This window comes from Neopelma chrysocephalum, unplaced genomic scaffold (genome assembly GCF_003984885.1).
Source record: "Neopelma chrysocephalum unplaced genomic scaffold, ASM398488v2 Primary Assembly neopelma1_138, whole genome shotgun sequence".
NCBI lineage: Eukaryota > Metazoa > Chordata > Aves > Passeriformes > Pipridae > Neopelma > Neopelma chrysocephalum.
In genome coordinates this window covers 836,112-851,080 of record NW_020897800.1, presented here as the reverse complement: position 1 = coordinate 851,080, position 14,969 = coordinate 836,112, and the positions used below count along the sequence as shown (strand labels likewise).

The 14,969-nt window shown below is 66.1% G+C and overlaps 6 protein-coding genes across 11 annotated transcripts in view; 5 read left to right on the top strand and 1 right to left on the bottom strand.

The window, feature by feature from the left end:
• The first annotated feature begins 662 nt into the window (after window positions 1-662).
• On the top strand, window positions 663-2,337 carry APOA1 (apolipoprotein A1). The gene is made up of 4 exons (XM_027699601.1): window positions 663-743; window positions 942-997; window positions 1,262-1,415; window positions 1,491-2,337. The coding sequence occupies exons 2-4, from the start codon at window positions 955-957 to the stop codon at window positions 2,086-2,088; spliced, it is 795 nt and encodes a 264-aa protein (XP_027555402.1). The 5' UTR covers window positions 663-743; window positions 942-954; the 3' UTR covers window positions 2,089-2,337.
• Window positions 2,338-2,731: 394 nt separating this feature from the next.
• On the bottom strand, window positions 2,732-3,529 carry APOC3 (apolipoprotein C3). Its single transcript, XM_027699602.1, has 4 exons — window positions 3,456-3,529; window positions 3,285-3,344; window positions 3,035-3,161; window positions 2,732-2,923 (listed from the first exon to the last, which is right to left on the bottom strand). The coding sequence occupies exons 2-4, from the start codon at window positions 3,340-3,342 to the stop codon at window positions 2,827-2,829; spliced, it is 282 nt and encodes a 93-aa protein (XP_027555403.1). The 5' UTR covers window positions 3,343-3,344; window positions 3,456-3,529; the 3' UTR covers window positions 2,732-2,826.
• Window positions 3,530-4,588: 1,059 nt separating this feature from the next.
• APOA4 (apolipoprotein A4) lies at window positions 4,589-6,265 on the top strand. The gene is made up of 4 exons (XM_027699596.1): window positions 4,589-4,705; window positions 4,829-4,895; window positions 5,017-5,143; window positions 5,235-6,265. The coding sequence occupies exons 2-4, from the start codon at window positions 4,847-4,849 to the stop codon at window positions 6,160-6,162; spliced, it is 1,104 nt and encodes a 367-aa protein (XP_027555397.1). The 5' UTR covers window positions 4,589-4,705; window positions 4,829-4,846; the 3' UTR covers window positions 6,163-6,265.
• A 552-nt stretch (window positions 6,266-6,817) lies between these two features.
• Window positions 6,818-8,978, top strand: APOA5 (apolipoprotein A5). 3 transcript variants are annotated; one of them, XM_027699600.1, is made up of 5 exons: window positions 7,361-7,470; window positions 7,606-7,683; window positions 7,755-7,863; window positions 8,036-8,225; window positions 8,430-8,978. In XM_027699600.1, the coding sequence occupies exons 2-5, from the start codon at window positions 7,635-7,637 to the stop codon at window positions 8,952-8,954; spliced, it is 873 nt and encodes a 290-aa protein (XP_027555401.1). In that variant the 5' UTR covers window positions 7,361-7,470; window positions 7,606-7,634; the 3' UTR covers window positions 8,955-8,978. The 3 variants fall into 3 exon arrangements, with proteins under 3 accessions (XP_027555400.1, XP_027555401.1, XP_027555399.1); XM_027699599.1 differs by lacking the exon at window positions 7,361-7,470 and adding an exon at window positions 6,818-6,926 and having other exon boundaries at window positions 7,609-7,683; window positions 8,036-8,978; XM_027699598.1 differs by having other exon boundaries at window positions 8,036-8,978.
• Window positions 8,979-9,080: 102 nt separating this feature from the next.
• ZPR1 (ZPR1 zinc finger) lies at window positions 9,081-12,798 on the top strand. The gene is made up of 14 exons (XM_027699595.1): window positions 9,081-9,251; window positions 9,616-9,777; window positions 10,027-10,117; window positions 10,210-10,280; window positions 10,479-10,565; window positions 10,643-10,765; window positions 10,871-10,924; window positions 11,019-11,085; window positions 11,311-11,381; window positions 11,666-11,755; window positions 11,863-11,973; window positions 12,077-12,163; window positions 12,252-12,317; window positions 12,425-12,798. The coding sequence occupies exons 1-14, from the start codon at window positions 9,111-9,113 to the stop codon at window positions 12,557-12,559; spliced, it is 1,356 nt and encodes a 451-aa protein (XP_027555396.1). The 5' UTR covers window positions 9,081-9,110; the 3' UTR covers window positions 12,560-12,798.
• A 226-nt stretch (window positions 12,799-13,024) lies between these two features.
• BUD13 (BUD13 homolog) overlaps window positions 13,025-14,969 on the top strand; it is a 5,840-nt gene continuing 3,895 nt past the window's right edge. For 2 of the 4 annotated variants that reach the window (XM_027699593.1, XM_027699591.1), the window contains exons 1-5: window positions 13,025-13,154; window positions 13,291-13,384; window positions 13,806-13,893; window positions 14,036-14,093; window positions 14,583-14,969. The exon at window positions 14,583-14,969 is cut by the window's right edge. In XM_027699593.1, the coding sequence (XP_027555394.1) occupies window positions 13,033-13,154; window positions 13,291-13,384; window positions 13,806-13,893; window positions 14,036-14,093; window positions 14,583-14,969 (749 nt within the window). In that variant the 5' untranslated portion in view covers window positions 13,025-13,032. The remainder of the gene's footprint in view (window positions 13,155-13,290; window positions 13,385-13,805; window positions 13,894-14,035; window positions 14,094-14,582) is intronic. The other 2 variants (XM_027699592.1, XM_027699594.1) reach the window with 2 other exon arrangements.

Sequence of the window (14,969 nt, the reverse complement as noted above, 5' to 3'; positions counted from 1 at the left end):
CCCCTCTCTCCCTGTCCCCTCTCTCCCTGTCCCCTCTCTCCCTGTCCTCATCGCCAGGTGCTTCTCCCAGGCTCGGTTCCTGTGGGTCCCTGGGCTGGTGGCAGTGGGATGAGGGAGCACCTCGGGCCGAGGGGGGCTTTGGGGTGGCCGTGCTGGGGTGTTGATGTCAGGCTGGTGCTGGCTCTGAGCTCAGCCTTTGCTTTGCTGCCCGGGTTTCCAAGGAAGGCTGGTGTGAGTGGGCAGCAGGGCACAGCTCCCGGGACCTCTGCGCTGGGGACACAGCAGGAAAAGGGGTGACATGAGCAGTGCGGGTCTCACCGGCCCCGAGGAAGGACGGGGCACAGACCCCCAGTGCAGGCGAGGGGTCTGGGTACGGCAGGACAAATCCCTGCGGGAATAAACCTTGTCCCTGGGCCTCCGGCCAATCCCTGGGGGCTGCGAGAGGCCCCGGCAAGGCCACAGCGGCCAGCAGGAATCTGGGTCACCGGGAGCGTAAACAGGCTCCTTGGCCGGCGAGGCGCGTCCCGCCGGGAGCTCCTGTTTGCTCGCCGTCCCTGCCAAGCCGGCGCTCCTCGGAGCTGGGCTGCGCGATCCTTGAACCCTGCGCGCCACATCGCCCGCCGGGAGCGAGTTCTTGGGCCGCCGCGCTGGCTTATCTCCGCGGAACTGCCCCTCCGGCATAAATAGCGGCGGCGGAGCCTCGGCCGCTCAGACGGGACGAGCAGCAGCGGCAGAGATTGCTGGTAAGAGCCCGGGCTGCTCCAGAGGACCCGCGGTGCCGCAGGGACAGAATCCTCTGCTCGTGGGACACCGCGGTTCCCACCCTCGGGCTTCGCCCGCGGCACCGGCGGGGATCCCTCGGGCCGGGCTGGGGGCTCAGCTCCCGCCGGGGCTGGATTTGCCGCCGCTCCCCGAGCCCAACTCCCTTGCTCTGCCCCCAGGTTCAGCGCGAAGATGAGAGCCGTGGTGTTGACCCTCGCCCTGCTCTGCCTGACGGGTAGGTCCGGACGGGGCTGGGGCGGCGGCGGCTGCGAATCCCCGCGGGATGGAGCGGGACGGAGCGGGACGGGGCGGCCGAGCCCGATGCGGGCGCTGCTGGAAGCCTCCGGCTTCCGAAGCGCTTTGCAAGTCAGGCTGCAGCCAAGAGGCTCCCCGGTCCCCTCCCGAGCCGGGCAGGACCCCGGCAGGGCTGGAGCCGCCCCCGCTGCGGTCCCGCCGGCACCGGGCAGTGTGTCCTGAGCACACCCGGCTCTCTCCGTAGGCACCCAGGGCCGCGCCTTCTGGCAGCACGATGAGCCCCAGGCGCCCCTGGATCGCCTCAGGGACATGCTGGATGTGTACCTGGAGACAGTGAAGGCCAGCGGCAAGGAAGCCATCTCCCAGTTCGAGGCCTCTGCCGTGGGCAAACAGCTGGAGTAAGTGGGGGCCGTGTGGCAGGGGCTGGAGGGGGATCCCCGGGGGCCGTGTGTGACCTCCCTCTGCTCCCGCAGCCTGAAGCTGGGTGAGAACCTGGACACCCTGGGCGCAGCCACCGCCAAGCTCCGTGAGGACCTTGCCCCCTACTACAAGGAGGTGCGGGAGATGTGGCTGAAGGACACCGAGAACCTGCGCAAGGAGCTGACCAAGGACCTGGAGGAGGTGAAGGAGAAGATCCGGCCCTTCCTGGACCAGTTCTCTGCCAAGTGGACGGAAGATCTGGAGCAGTACCGCCAGCGCCTGGCCCCCCTCGCCCAGGAGCTGAAGGAGCTCAGCAAGCAGAAGGTGGAGCTGCTGCAGCAGAAGCTGACCCCGGTGGCTGAGGAGGCGCGGGACCGGCTGCGCGGGCACGTCGAGGAGCTGCGCAAGAACGTGGCTCCCTTCAGCGACGAGCTGAGGCAGAAGCTGAGCCAGAAGCTGGAGGAGATCCGGGAGAAGGGCATCCCCCAGGCTGCCGAGTACCAGGCCAAGGTGGTGGAGCACCTCAGCAACCTGCGTGAGAAGGTGACGCCCCTGGTGCAGGACTTCAAGGAGCGCCTCACCCCCTACACCGAGACCCTCAAGGCCCGTTTTCTCACCTTCCTGGACGAACTCCAGAAGAGCGTGGCCTGAGCCGCCAGCCCTTGCGGCCAGGGACTGACCCCAGCCCCGCAGCCCCCCCGGGGTGCTCCCTGCCCTGCCCCGGGTGCTTCCCCTCGGGGGGCTCTGGGGACGAGCTGCCGGAGCCCTGGGCCAGCCCAGCCCTGGGGTGTCCTCCCCAGAGACCCCCTCCTCTCCTCCCTACCCCCTCCCCTCCCCTCCTTGGCGTCGCTCTCAGCTTTGCCTCCCTTTTGTCAAATAAACATGACTTAAGTTATTGGAGCTCGCTCAGTCTTTGCAGTGGATGCTGGAGGGCACAGCCTGAACTGGGGCTGGGGGTGAGGGATGCTCCGGGCTGGGGGTACTGGAGAACCCAAGAGGGAATGGGGGGACAGGGAGCTGGTGTTGGAGTGCCCTGGGCTCACTCTGTACTGAGCCCAGCCCTGCCCAGGGTGCAGCCAGGATTGGACCAGTACAAAGGGCTCTGCAGGGCACTGGGACTGGGTTTGCAGGACCTGGAACCCCCTGGACTGTGGAAGCAGAACCCAGCTCCTGCCACCCTGGGCACTGTGACATGGCCGTGTGTAGCCCCTGGTGCCAGTGTCTGTCCCAGCCCTCCCTCTCTCCACAGCTCACACTCCTCCTCCCCATCCCCACAGCGATGCCACCACAGCCATTTGCTTCAGCCCCACTTTATTGAGAGAACCACGACAGCGGGTGGGAGCCGGGGGGACCCCAGCCCAGTGGGACCCCAGCCAGTCCCCAGTGGGGCTACATGGCCGGTGTCTTCTTCCAGAGCTCTGCCAGCTGCTCCTTGAGCCAGACCAGCCGCTGCTTCACCAGCTCCGTGTTGTCCGTCAGCCACTGCCTGTGAGGGAAGGGAGGGCAGGGGATCAGTGCGGGGCCCGGACGGGCTCCCCACCAGGATTGGGGGACGGGGACAGGGACAGGGTCCTGGGCTGGGGGCACTCGGGGGCACCTGGCCTGCTGTGCTGCCTCTGACTCCCGCACCCTGCTGAAGGCGTCCTTGGCCATGGCCGAGGCTTTCTGGGCGAGCTCCTGCACCTTCTGCACCAGTGCCTTGGGCTCCTCGGGCGAGTCGGCCCCTGCGAGCAGGAATCGGTTGGAGTGGGGGGACGGGGCCCCGGGGCTGTGCCCCCCCCCCGGAGCGTGCCCCAGCACCCTGAGCCCCGACGCCCTCCTCCCGCACAGCCCTCGCTGTCCCTTACTTGCTCCCACTGCCAGGACGGCCGTGCAGGCGAGCAGGAGCAGCAGCGACGCCCTCATGGCTGGGGAGAGAGCAGAGCACATGGTGGGGGTGGCAGGGGGGGCCACAGGGGTCCCGACCCCGACCCCGTCCCCTTCCCAGCACGACCCTCGCCAGGGGTGTCCCCACTCACCTGTGCCGGGCTCTGCGACGCGGGGGCAGCCCCGGGCTCCCCCTTTATACCCTCCCCACGGCCGCCCTTGAGGGGGTTTGTGCAAAGGTCAGGGCGGGGGGCTGGCCGGGAGCGGGGCACGGGGGGGGGGCTGCAGGGGGGCTGCATCCGGCCAGGAGTTGGGAAATCCCGCGGGGATGGAGCCCGCCGGGGCTCCGCGCGTGTCCGTGTGCGTGCACACCCCTGTGCACACGTGTGTCTGTGCACACGCGTGTGCGCGGCCGGCCCGGTGCCCGCTGCAGGGCACGGCGCGGTGACTGCAGCCCTGGGGACACGCCTGGGGCCCCGGGCACACACGGCACAAGGGTGACATCCAGCGGCCCCGGGCACGACGCCCTCGGGCACCGCGAGAGCCCTTTGGACCTTGTCCCTGTCAGTGCCCGGCCGGTCCCGGTCCCTGCCCCTGCCCGCGGTGACACATCCCGGCTGCTCCGCAGCCCGAGCGGGGGCCCGGGGTGGGGGTGGGCTGAGCCGGGGCTGCAGGGCTGCACCCCAGGGGTGTGCCAAGGGCTCGGTGCCCACGGCCAGCGACACGCACGGCCCCCTCCCCATTCCCAGGCACACCAGCACCCCGCGGCTGCAGTTCCTGAGGGGTCCTGACCTGTTCCTCTGGCAGGGCTTCCTCCAGGAGCCTGGACTGGGAAGGAGCAGTGCCACCCTGCACATACACAGCCTTGTGAGCCCCCAGCTCCATCACAGCACCACCCTGAGCCCGTGTCCTGCCCTGCTGCCCATCCCAGGCACAGCACAGATGGTGGCAGGGCTGGGGGGTCCCCTTAGTGTCCCCTAGACCCCATGCCCTGTCCCACCACCACACATCCCAGGTACCACCCCACATCCCGGGTACTGCACAGCTGACACCAGCACAGCCACCACTGCGTCCCACGGAGCAGTGAGCTGTCCCCTCTGCCCAGGGTCCCCGTCCTCAGGAGGGGCTCAGCCCCCGTGTGCCCCGTGTACCCCCAACCCCTCTCTGCCCTGGCCCTGGCACCTCGCTGGGAGCTGGTGGGTTCACCGGGGCCACGGGTGATGTCAGGGCTGCGGGTGATGTCAGGGCTGCGCACACATCAGGTGCTTCCACGTCTCAACTTTGCTAAAGTCCAAGCCCGGGGCTGTGTCACAGCCTGCGTGGAAGCCACGGGGGAGCTCAGGCTGCATAAATAGCGCGGGCAGCTGCCAGCTCGGCAGGTACCACGGCCGTGGCAGCACAGGTGAGCAGCTGCAAGGGCTGGGGAGAGCCAGTGCCTCCATGGCCTGTGGTGGGGCAGGTGGCAGGGGGCTGGGGGGCTGCTGGCCTCTGGGGCTCCCTTCACCTCCTCTCTGTGCTCCCGCAGGAGTCCCCAGTGCTCAGGATGGCGCCCAAGGTGGCCGCCCTTGTCCTGGTGCTCCTCGCAGTCTCAGGTGAGGTGACGTGTGGGTCCCTGGTGCTCTCAGGGGGGTCCCACCCCAGGGCAGCAGTGGGGACCTGCTGCCCCCAGGGGAGTGGGATTGTGCTGGTGCTGATCCCACCATCCCCTTGCAGGGGCACGGGCTGATGTGAACCCCGACGAGGTGGCCAGTGTGATCTGGAAGTACTTCACGGAGCTGGGCAGCAATGCCAAGGAGACGGTGGACCAGCTGCAGCAGACCGAGCTCACCAAGCAGATCAAGTGAGCTGAGCCACGGGCTGAGGCTCGGGGGGGCTCAGGGGGCTCGGGGGGTGCCGGGGGCAAACGGGCACTGACCTGTCCCTTCTCCCAGCACCCTCCTGAAGACCAACCTGCAGAGCGTCAGTGCCTACGCCGAGGACCTGCAGGAGAAGCTGGTTCCCTTTGCCACCGAGCTGCAGGCGCGGCTGGCGCAGGACTCGCAGCGGCTGAAGGAGCAGATCCGGCGGGAGCTGGCGGAGCTGCAGGCCAAGCTGGCGCCCTACGCCGACGAGGTGCACCAGCAGATCGGCACCAACATCCGCCAGCTGCAGGCCAAGATGAGCCCCTACGCCGAGGAGCTGCGCTCCCAGGTGGACCGCGGGGCCGGGGAGCTGCAGCGGGTGCTGGAGCCCTACGCGGCCGAGCTGCGGGACCGGCTGCAGGACAACGCCCAGAGCATCCAGGCCTCCCTCAGCCCCTACGCCGACCGGCTGCAGCAGCAGATCGACGGCGGCGTGGAGAGCCTGAAGGAGCGGCTGGTGCCCGTGGCCGACGAGCTGAAGGCGCAGGTGGGGCAGAGCGTGGCGGAGCTGCGGCGCGGGCTCAGCCCCTACGCCCAGGAGGTGCAGGACGGGCTCAACCGGCAGCTGGAGAGCCTGACGGCGCAGATGGAGCGGGCGGCCGAGGAGCTGCGCTCCCGCCTGGCCACCAGCTCCGAGGAGCTGCGTGCCCAGCTGAGCCCGCTGGCGCGGGAGCTGCGGGAGGCGGCGAGCGGCGACGCCGAGAGCCTGAGGCAGCGCCTGGCCCCCCTGGCCCAGCAGCTGGACCAGCGCGTGGGGCAGACGCTGGAGGCCTTCCGGCAGCAGGCGGCTCCCTTCGGAGAGGCCTTCGGGAAGCAGCTGGTGCAGCAGCTGGAGGAGATGCGCGGGAAGCTGGAGTCGGGTACCGCCGGAGTGGAGGATCACCTGCAGCTGCTGGAGAAGGAGGTGCGGGACAAGGTGTCCGCCTTCCTCAGCACCATCCCGCCCCCCGAGAAATGAGTCTTCCCCCCGGTGCCACGGGGAGGTGACACGGGGTGGCCAGGCACTCCCACACACTCCAAGCGTTCCCAGCCTCTGCCCACAGCAGCAATAAACCTTGTGATGCACGTGTTGGTCCATGTCCTTCCTTCCACACAGTATCGTGCTGTCCTGCCCCAGGACGGGCAACCTGGGCCACCTGGGCCAGCTGCTCTGAGTGGGGAACATCACCCTGAATGTTCTGGGGAAACTGGGAGAGGGCACAAAGGTGGGGGCAGGTGGGTGGGGGGCTCAGTGCTGGCTGGAGGTAGTGGCAGCCAGGTGAGCCCGAGGGCCCCTGACATCACCTCACTGGGGTGCCACAGCAGCCCAGGGGGCTCCAGAGGGGCAGAGCCCCAGAATGCAGCTGTGCATCCCCCCTGTGCCACGGAGGACGGGATTCTGCGGGCCGTGCCTCAGGGAGAGGAAAAGGGGACTGACTGAGCGATGGCCACAGCGAGCCCCTCGATCCGTTCTGCTGGCGGGAGCACGGGGTGGGATGGGAAGGGAAGGGATGGGATGAGACTGGAGAACGGCCAGAGCTGCCTGGAGCGACCTCACGTGTTGGCACAGGCGAGGGAGCCGCGCGGACTTCGGTGCCGGAACAGCGCCGGCGACTGCTCGGCGTTTCACCCCGGGAGCGCCGGACTTCGCCCCCCACCCAGGGTGCCCGTTTGTATTCCCGGGGGAAAAAAGCCGAGCGCGGCGGGCTGGGTGTCCGGCGGGAGCGGGCAGCCCCAGGAAAGGTGTGCTCTGTGCTCCCTGTCTGGGCTGCTGGCACCGCTCATGCCACCCTTCCCTGGCACAGCCGGAGCCGGGCTCACCCTCCCGCACCCACCCCGGGGGTCCAGGCTCCCTTTCCACCCCCTCAGCCTCCGCGACAGGAGGTGCAAGCCGGCGGCCCCATCCCCACCACCCCCGGCGGTTCCATCCAGCATTCCCTCCGGGATGTGAAGGTCGGCTCCGGGGCAGGGTCAGCGCGGGGGGCAGCGGGCGGTCAGGTGACCGTCCCCCAGGTCACCTCCCAGGAACGTGCACGGACCTCCACGTTGTGTTTACACGGAGTGAGGTCCAAAAAGCCTTCCTGTGCCGCGGGGCCTTATCGGCCGCTCCTCTGCTCCCCCCGGACCTATATAAGGGGAGCCGCGGGCCGGCTCCCGGCGGGAGGGACAAGGGAGGCACCAAGAGCCAGGTGAGGGACGGGGGCACCTTGTGTCTGGTTTGGCTTCGTGCGGCCGGAGGAGCCGGGTGTGAGTTCAAAGGTGCACAACGGCGGGGTTACAGGGGACCCCAGGTGATATGGGGGACCCCGGGTGTTTATAGGGAGACCCCAAGTGTTTTGGGAGACCCCAGGTGTTACGGGGTGTGAAGCAGAGCCACCACCACTGTGAGCACTTGGCAGAGCAGCCTCTCCCGTCTCTCCCGCAGCCCAGCAGAGCCCGGCCCAGCAGAACATGCTGCTGAAGGCTGTGCTGCTCCTCTCCCTCCTGGCTGCCTTCCCAGGTGGGTGTGGGCACAGGGGCTGGGGGGGCAGCACCACGGACACCCCACTCATGCCACCCTCCCACCCACAGCGTCACCGGCCCAGGCGGGGCAGGGCGGCTTCTGGGAATACCTGAGCCAGCTGACCGGGGACAAGGACAGCCTGGAGCGGGGCCACGGCAAGCTGGGCAAGGACATCACGTGAGTACAGTGCCCCGGGGTCCCCAGCACACCTGGGGCCCTGCTTCTCTCCCCCTGGGGGCACAGAAGCTCACGGGAGGGCCCTCGTGGGTGTTGGTGTTTATTAGGGGGCAGTGTGGGCACAGAGGGGTGCTGTGGTCAGTCAGGGGTGCTTGGTGACTGTCTCCTGCAGGAACCTGAAGGAAAGCGTTCAGGATGGAGTCAGCTACATGGGAGACTTCCTGGGGAAGCTGTCACCCCTCCCCAGGGGCCCCCAGCCCCAGCTGTCCCAGGACTCGGACAGCCTGCGGAAGGTCATCCGGAGGGAGCTGGAGAGCCTGCGGGTGAAGCTGTCCCCGTACGTGGACGAGGTGCACCACCAGGTCGGGAAGCACCTGGACGAGCTGCGGCACCAGCTGCAGCCGTTCACGGAGGAGCTGCTGGACGAGGTGTCCCTGCGGGCGCGGGAGCTCCGGCGGCAGCTGCTGCCGAGCCGGGAGGTGACGGCGCAGCTCCTGGAGGGTGCCGGCGAGCTCCAGCGCTTCATGGCCCACTACGCCGACAAGATCGCCTTCCACACGGAGCAGGTGAAGGACATCTTCCACCCGTACGCCGACAGGCTGGTCACCGAGATCCACCGCAACGTGCAGGAGCTGCACCGCTCCGTGGCCCCGCACGCCCGCGCCACCCCGGAGCAGCTCAACCAGCACATCCAGGAGCTGTCGGCCAAGCTGACCCGCAACGCGCGGGACCTGCACCAGCAGATCCAGAAGAACCTGGAGCAGCTGAAGGCGAAGCTGAGCCTGTACCCCGAGAGCCTCGGGGAGCCCCCGGCCCCCCCCGGCCGATACCGGGAGGCGCTGGCTCGGGAGGTGCAGCGGCGGGTGGAGGAGTTCCGGCGGGACACCTACGTCCAGATCCAGGCCTTCACGCGGGCGCTGGACCAGGAGACGGAGGAGATGCGGCTGAAGCTCAGCGCCCGCCCCGACCCGGCGGAGGAGCCGCGGGACGCGCCGCCGCCGCCGCCCGTGGAGGACCTGCGGGCGCAGCTGGACGCGCTGTGGAGGGACCTGGCGCTCAGCCTGGGCGGGGAGGCGGGCGGGGAGCGGTGACGGGCGGGGATCGCGGGCCGGGGTCCGGGGATGAACCGCAATAAAGGCGCCGCCATCGCCGCCATGGAAGCACGTGTCACATGACCGCCCCGGGGACACGTGACCGCCCGGGGACACGTGACCGCTCCCGCCACGTGACGGCGCGCGGGCATCGCCATGTCGGCGCTGGGGGCGATGGAGCCGGGCCCGGGGTCGGGACCCGCCTCGGGGGGGTCCCTGTTCCGGCCCCTCAGCGCCGACGACGGCGAGCAGCAGCCGGCGGAGATCGAGTCTCTCTGCATGAACTGCTTCCGCAACGTGAGGGAGCGGGGGGAGCCGGGGCTGGGCCCCCATGGGGGGTCTGCGGGGGTCGGGGTGTGCGGGGGTCCAGGGGTGTACCGGGGTCTGCGGGGGTCGGGACAGGGGTTGGCGGGTGGGGGACACAGAGGACTGCAGGGATGTGGGTCTCGGTACAGGGGTCTGCAGGCCCCCCACTGGGGGCCACAGCTGGTCCCGGGGCGGGGGGCACTGGTGGGATGTGGAAGGGGGGGTGAGCAGGGGCTGCTGGGGTGGCGAGAGGTGGTTGGGGGTTTGGGATCAGGGAGCTGCCCGCGCTGGGAGGGGCTGACAGGGATGTGGAGCCTGCGGGACGCTGCCCTGAGGGTTCGGGTTCCCACGACAGGGAGTGACGCGGCTCCTGCTCACCAGGATCCCCTTCTTCAAAGAGATCATCGTCAGCTCCTTCTCCTGCGACAGCTGCTCCTGGTCCAACACGGAGATCCAGTCAGCGGGCAGGATCCAGGAGCAGGGCGTGCGCTACACCCTGGCTGTCACCTCACGCCAGGTGAAGGGCACAGGGGCTGCCCTGTGCACACCTTCGTCCCTCACAGGCTGGTCTGGCTCCAGCCACAGAGTGTTTATCTTCCGTGCTGTTTGGCAAATAGCTTTATTTGTTTGGCAGTAACTGTTCCAAGCACAAAATGTGCACGTTCCCAGTGGAGAGGGGGCTGGAGCCGATGCTGCTGCATGGCCCAGTGTGGGAGCCCCTGGATCTGCTGGGGATCCTAATGCTGCCCCCCAACTGTGTACACAGGACATGAACAGGGAGGTGGTGAAGACTGACTGTGCCACGGCTCAAATTCCAGAGCTGGACTTCGAGATCCCTGCCTTCTCCCAGAAGGGAGGTGGGTGACGTGCCCCCCCGGCTCAGAGCAGTTTGGGGGGGGCTGTGGTGTGTGAACAGTGCCCATCACCTCTGCTTTCTTCCCCTCTCCAGTCCTCACCACCATCGAGGGGATCATTGACAGAGCTGTGGCAGGCCTGGAGCAGGACCAGCCCGTGCGCAGGGTGAGGTGCTGGGAAAGGGGGAGCTCCTCAGGGATGGCAATTCCTGGGGTTGGTCATCCCCTGCCCGCTGGTGTTGTGCAGGGGTGGGGGGGGGAGAGCACTGGGGGCTCTTGTGCCAGGATTACTGCCCCTGCAGCAGTTGGACTCGGTGATCTTGGAGGTCTTCTCCAATCTAAATGGTTCCGTGTCATCTTGCAGGCGACAGACGAAGAGGTGGCCAGGAAAATAGACGAGTTCATTGGAAAACTGAGGCAGCTGAAAGAAGTGAATTCCCCCTTCACCTTTGTGAGTGCACACGGGAGGGAGGCCCTGTTTGGCACGGGGAGTGCAGGATGGCTCCCTCAGGCTCCCTTTTCCCACAGATCATCGACGATCCCTCGGGGAACAGCTTTGTGGAGAACCCCCACGCGCCGCGGCGGGACGACGCCCTCGTGGTCACCCACTACAGGAGGACCCCCCAGCAGGCTGCTATGCTGGGACTGGAGGTGACTGGGGGCTGCTGGGCCACGTGCTCTCAGCCTGGGGAGCAGGGCTGATGAATCCCTGGTTCCTTGGGAGTCCCCGGATTAGGGAACCTGCTTCTCTTGCAGGGGGAGGAGGTGGATGCGAAGCCGCCTGACACTGCAGAGGATCTGAGGGACGAGGTGGGTGATGTTGCAGGGCAGAGGTGACACTCAGGAGGGGTGTTCTGGGGTGGTTGGGACATCCTTACCCCCCCTTTCCCTTGCCCTGCCCCAGGTCCTGCAGTTCAACACCAACTGCCCCGAGTGCAACGCCCCGGCCAACACCAACATGAAGGTGGTGCGTATCCTTTGAGGGGGGTGGGCGTGGGTGGGGGGCTGCAGGGAGGTGGGGTGGGGTGAGGGTCCCTGTGCTGACCCTGGGCTCTTCCTGCTGCACCTGGATGGATTCTCCAGTGGAGCCTGCCAGGGTGCAGAGCTGTCTTGGGGCCGCTCACAGCGAGATCCTGCAGTACCTCGGGAAGGACCGAGGCTGCTGCCTTGAGGTTTTCCTTGACTGTCTGCTCCAGAAATCCCACACTTCAAGGAAGTGATTATCATGGCCACAAACTGCGACTCCTGTGGGCACAGGACGAATGAGGTGAGCTGGAAAACTGCTGACCTCTTTTTTTTTTGGGGGGGGGGGGGTACCTTTGTCCCTGAGCTCTGCTTCCCAGTGTGGGGGTTTGGAGCCAGGCTGGGAGGGAGGCTGGATTTGGGGGCGGGGTCAGGAGGTGCTTTATGCTGGGTGTTGAGGCTCTGTCCCAGGTTTGGGGTTGACTTCAGGCACTGTACCAGGTTTCCAGTGGCCTCTGGGCTGCTCTTAAAGCACCGTGGTGTGATTTGAGTGTGAATTCCATGGAGCTGACTGCCAGCTGTTCCTAGGTGAAGTCTGGAGGAGCGATTGAACCACAAGGCACCAGGATTACCCTCCGGATTACAGACCCTTCTGACATGACAAGGGACATCCTGAAGGTACACTACCCTTGGATACCTGCCCTGTCCTCCTGTGGAGGCTGTGGGGAGTCCAGGGGGGCCCAGCCATCCCTCCACGGGGACTCACAGGGTGTTCACCTTCACAGTCCGAGACATGCAGTGTGGAGATCCCAGAGCTGGAGTTTGAGCTGGGGATGGGAGCGCTGGGGGGGAAGTTCACCACGCTAGAGGGGCTGCTGAAGGACATCCGTGACCTGGTGAGTGTGCTGTGCCAGCCTGCTGGGGCTCAGCCCCTTCTGTGCCCCTGTTTGGGCTGGCCCTGGTTCTGGCTGCCTCACAGGTGCTCACCTGCCCTTCCAGGTGGAGAGGAACCCCTTCACTCTGGGGGACAGCTCCACGCCCAGCAGGATGGGGAAGCTGCAGGAGTTCATTGGGAAGCTGCAGGAGGTGAGTGTGCTCTGGATTCCTGTCCTCTGCCAGAAGTGCTGAAGGATTAGGAAGAGCCTTGATGGCTGGCCCTGCTCTATTCCTGCAGATCATAGACGGGAAGAACCAGGCTCACTTCATCATGGATGACCCTGCAGGCAACAGCTACCTCCAGGTACAGCCCTGGGCCCCTGGTGTGGGCTCCTCTGGGGGCTCTTGGGGGCAGGGTGCCCCAGCCTTTGGAAAGAGGGCAGTGCAGGAGGTTTTCCCCTCTCCCCACAGAACGTGTACGCCCCAGAGGAGGACCCGGAGCTGAGGGTGGAGCGCTACGAGCGCACGTTCGAGCAGAACGAGGACCTGGGGCTGAACGACATGAAGACGGAGGGCTACGAGCCTGAGGGCGCCTCGGGCCGGTAGCAGGGGGTGCCGGACCCCTCCAGCCCCTTTCCCAGCCGCTCCAGGGACCAGGACTTGTCTGGGGCCAGGACTCTTCTCCCCTTCCTGGGAGTCAGGGGAGCTGCTCCAGACTGAAGGCAGCGGGGCTGGGCCTCGGGGCCTCCCTGCGGGAGGTGTTACGTTGATGGGGGGGCGAGGGGCTGGAAATCGGGGCCGCGGCCCCCAAATAAAGGTGTTTGGATAAAGATACACGGACAAAATCAGGGAGGCGCCGCGTCCCGCGCGTGCTCCATTCACAACCCTGGGCCACGCCCACAGCTCCATTGAGTACCCTAATCGCGGCCTGGCCACGCCCCCTCACGCCTTTAATGGCCAATCGCAGCTCTATCTATGGCCGCTCTGCGGTCTGGACACGCCCACCGCCCCGCCCACAGCCCAGACGTATTTGGCCCCGCCCCTTCCTTCCGGCGCGGCGGTTTCGCGTCACGGCCGCGATGGCGGCGCCGGGGGTGTCCAAGGCCGAGTACCTGCAGCGGTACCTGAGCGGCCCCGCCGCGCCCGCCCAGCCCCGCCGCCGCCGCAAGAAGAGACCGCCGGGCGGCACCGGCAGGGCAGGGTGAGTCCCGGGGGGAAAGGGGGCGGCGCGGCCTGCGGCGGGCCCGGGTTCCGCGGTGCTTCAAAAATCTCCCAGGAACCCCGCCCTGAGCTCCCTCCCGCGGCCGGGACGCTCCTGACGGTCTCCCCGCTCGCAGGATGCGGATCGTGGATGACGACGTGAGCTGGAACAGCATCGCCGCCGCCCCGCAGAAGGAGGAGGAGGAGGACGATGAAGCGGACATGCCTGTGGTGAGCCGGCGGTTTCAGACGCCAGGTCCCTTCTCCTCCTGCCTCCCTGGGTGGGATTCCTGCTCGGAGCCCTGGAGAGCTGTGTGAGCTCAAAGGAGCTGTTCTTAATGGCTCTGTGTTTTCCAAGAGCGCAGCAGTTCTGAGCATCACAACAGCTGCTGGAACAAGGCAGGAGGAACTGGGATGGCTGGGGGCTGCTGCAGTGTAGCTCAGGCTGGAAACCTTGGCAGTGAAGGGAGAAACGTTGAAGAAAAAGGCTTTGGAAAATTGTTTTGAGATTTTTCCCTGGGAAGGCAGCTAAAGGATGGTCACATATCAGTGTCCCTCAGCAGTTCTGCTGAATAAGTTGTGTTGGAGGGTGGGAATCCTGCCTCTTTTTTCCTTCACAGCCCTCCTGTTTACCGTGGTGGTATGTTTCCAGGTGGCAGAGTTCATTGATGAACGTCCTGATGAGGTGAAGCTCATGGAGGAATTCCGAACAAACTCCAAGTGGAAACTCTTGGGAGGTGGGAGCAGACCCTTCCACCCTCCCACCCTAACATTTGACTGCTCTAAACAGTGACACAAGTTAAAACTAAATCCTTGAAACACTGGAGGGCTTCTGAGCTGTACAGAGCCCTAACAGTGGTGACTCTCATTGTTTTCCTCTAGACCAGAACGAGGATTCCCAGAGTTCGGATATTTCGGGACCTGCCAACTCTGCCATGAGGTATGGGGGGCTTCAACCGGGAATTCTGCTCTCGGTTCACTCTGGTTTTCTGGTTTTGTCTCTCTGGTTCTGCAGTTTCCAAGTGCTTTGCTGTAAAATGTGGGCACAGGTGTACACAGGACTTTTCCCTGCTTGATAACTCCTCCCTGGGTGTGTGTGACATGGGGAACAGCTGTCCCATAGTCCTCTGACAGTGCCAGGAAAATCAGGGTGATGATTGCTCTCGATTTGAGTGACGGTGAGGGTGGAGAGCTGAAAATTCCAGCTGTCCTGTGATCTAGGCTCCTGGGAGGGTTTCTGGGGTGTGCTCTGGGGAGGATGTGGCTCAGTGCTGCAGGTCCCTACATAGAGGTACAGAATCCATGTGAATTCACCTTCACAAAGCTGTTTTCAGCTTTGACCAACTCCACAGCTCTGCAGGTTTTGTTTCTGAGCAAACCAAACACAAACTGAGCTCATTGTCACCTTCTCCTGCTCTTGCCCTCCCAGGCGGCAACGCCACGACTCCCCGGACCCTTCGCCACCGAGGGGGGAACACAACGGCTCCCTGGACCCCTCTGCCCCGAGACGGCAGCGCCACGACACCCCTGATCCCTCACCCCCCAGAAAGAAACGCCACGACACCCCTGATCCATCACCCCCCAGGAGGAAACGCCACGACACCCCTGATCCATCCCCTCCCAGGAGGAAACGCCATGATACCCCTGATCCCTCACCCCCCAGGAGGAAACGTCATGACACCCCTGATCCCTCACCCCCCAGGAGGAAACATCATGATACCCCTGATCCATCCCCTCCCAGGAGAAAACGTCACGACACCCCTGATCTGTCCCCTCCCAGGAGGAAACGTCACGACACCCCTGATCCATCCCCTCC

Coding starts and splice junctions, on each gene's coding strand:
- APOA1 (XM_027699601.1), top strand. CDS start 955: ATGAGAGCCGTGGTGTTGACCCTCGCCCTGCTCTGCCTGACGG. Junction 998..1,261: donor CGCCCTGCTCTGCCTGACGG/GTAGGTCCGGAC, acceptor CTCTCTCCGTAG/GCACCCAGGGCCGCGCCTTC. Junction 1,416..1,490: donor GCCGTGGGCAAACAGCTGGA/GTAAGTGGGGGC, acceptor CTGCTCCCGCAG/CCTGAAGCTGGGTGAGAACC.
- APOC3 (XM_027699602.1), bottom strand. CDS start 3,342: ATGAGGGCGTCGCTGCTGCTCCTGCTCGCCTGCACGGCCGTCCTGGCA. Junction 3,162..3,284: donor CGTCCTGGCAGTGGGAGCAA/GTAAGGGACAGC, acceptor TCCTGCTCGCAG/GGGCCGACTCGCCCGAGGAG. Junction 2,924..3,034: donor GAGGCAGCACAGCAGGCCAG/GTGCCCCCGAGT, acceptor CTTCCCTCACAG/GCAGTGGCTGACGGACAACA.
- APOA4 (XM_027699596.1), top strand. CDS start 4,847: ATGGCGCCCAAGGTGGCCGCCCTTGTCCTGGTGCTCCTCGCAGTCTCA. Junction 4,896..5,016: donor GGTGCTCCTCGCAGTCTCAG/GTGAGGTGACGT, acceptor ATCCCCTTGCAG/GGGCACGGGCTGATGTGAAC. Junction 5,144..5,234: donor GAGCTCACCAAGCAGATCAA/GTGAGCTGAGCC, acceptor CCCTTCTCCCAG/CACCCTCCTGAAGACCAACC.
- APOA5 (XM_027699599.1), top strand. CDS start 7,635: ATGCTGCTGAAGGCTGTGCTGCTCCTCTCCCTCCTGGCTGCCTTCCCA. Junction 7,684..7,754: donor CCTCCTGGCTGCCTTCCCAG/GTGGGTGTGGGC, acceptor TCCCACCCACAG/CGTCACCGGCCCAGGCGGGG. Junction 7,864..8,035: donor AAGCTGGGCAAGGACATCAC/GTGAGTACAGTG, acceptor TGTCTCCTGCAG/GAACCTGAAGGAAAGCGTTC.
- ZPR1 (XM_027699595.1), top strand. CDS start 9,111: ATGTCGGCGCTGGGGGCGATGGAGCCGGGCCCGGGGTCGGGACCCGCC. Junction 9,252..9,615: donor GCATGAACTGCTTCCGCAAC/GTGAGGGAGCGG, acceptor TTCCCACGACAG/GGAGTGACGCGGCTCCTGCT. Junction 10,766..10,870: donor CTGCTATGCTGGGACTGGAG/GTGACTGGGGGC, acceptor CTTCTCTTGCAG/GGGGAGGAGGTGGATGCGAA.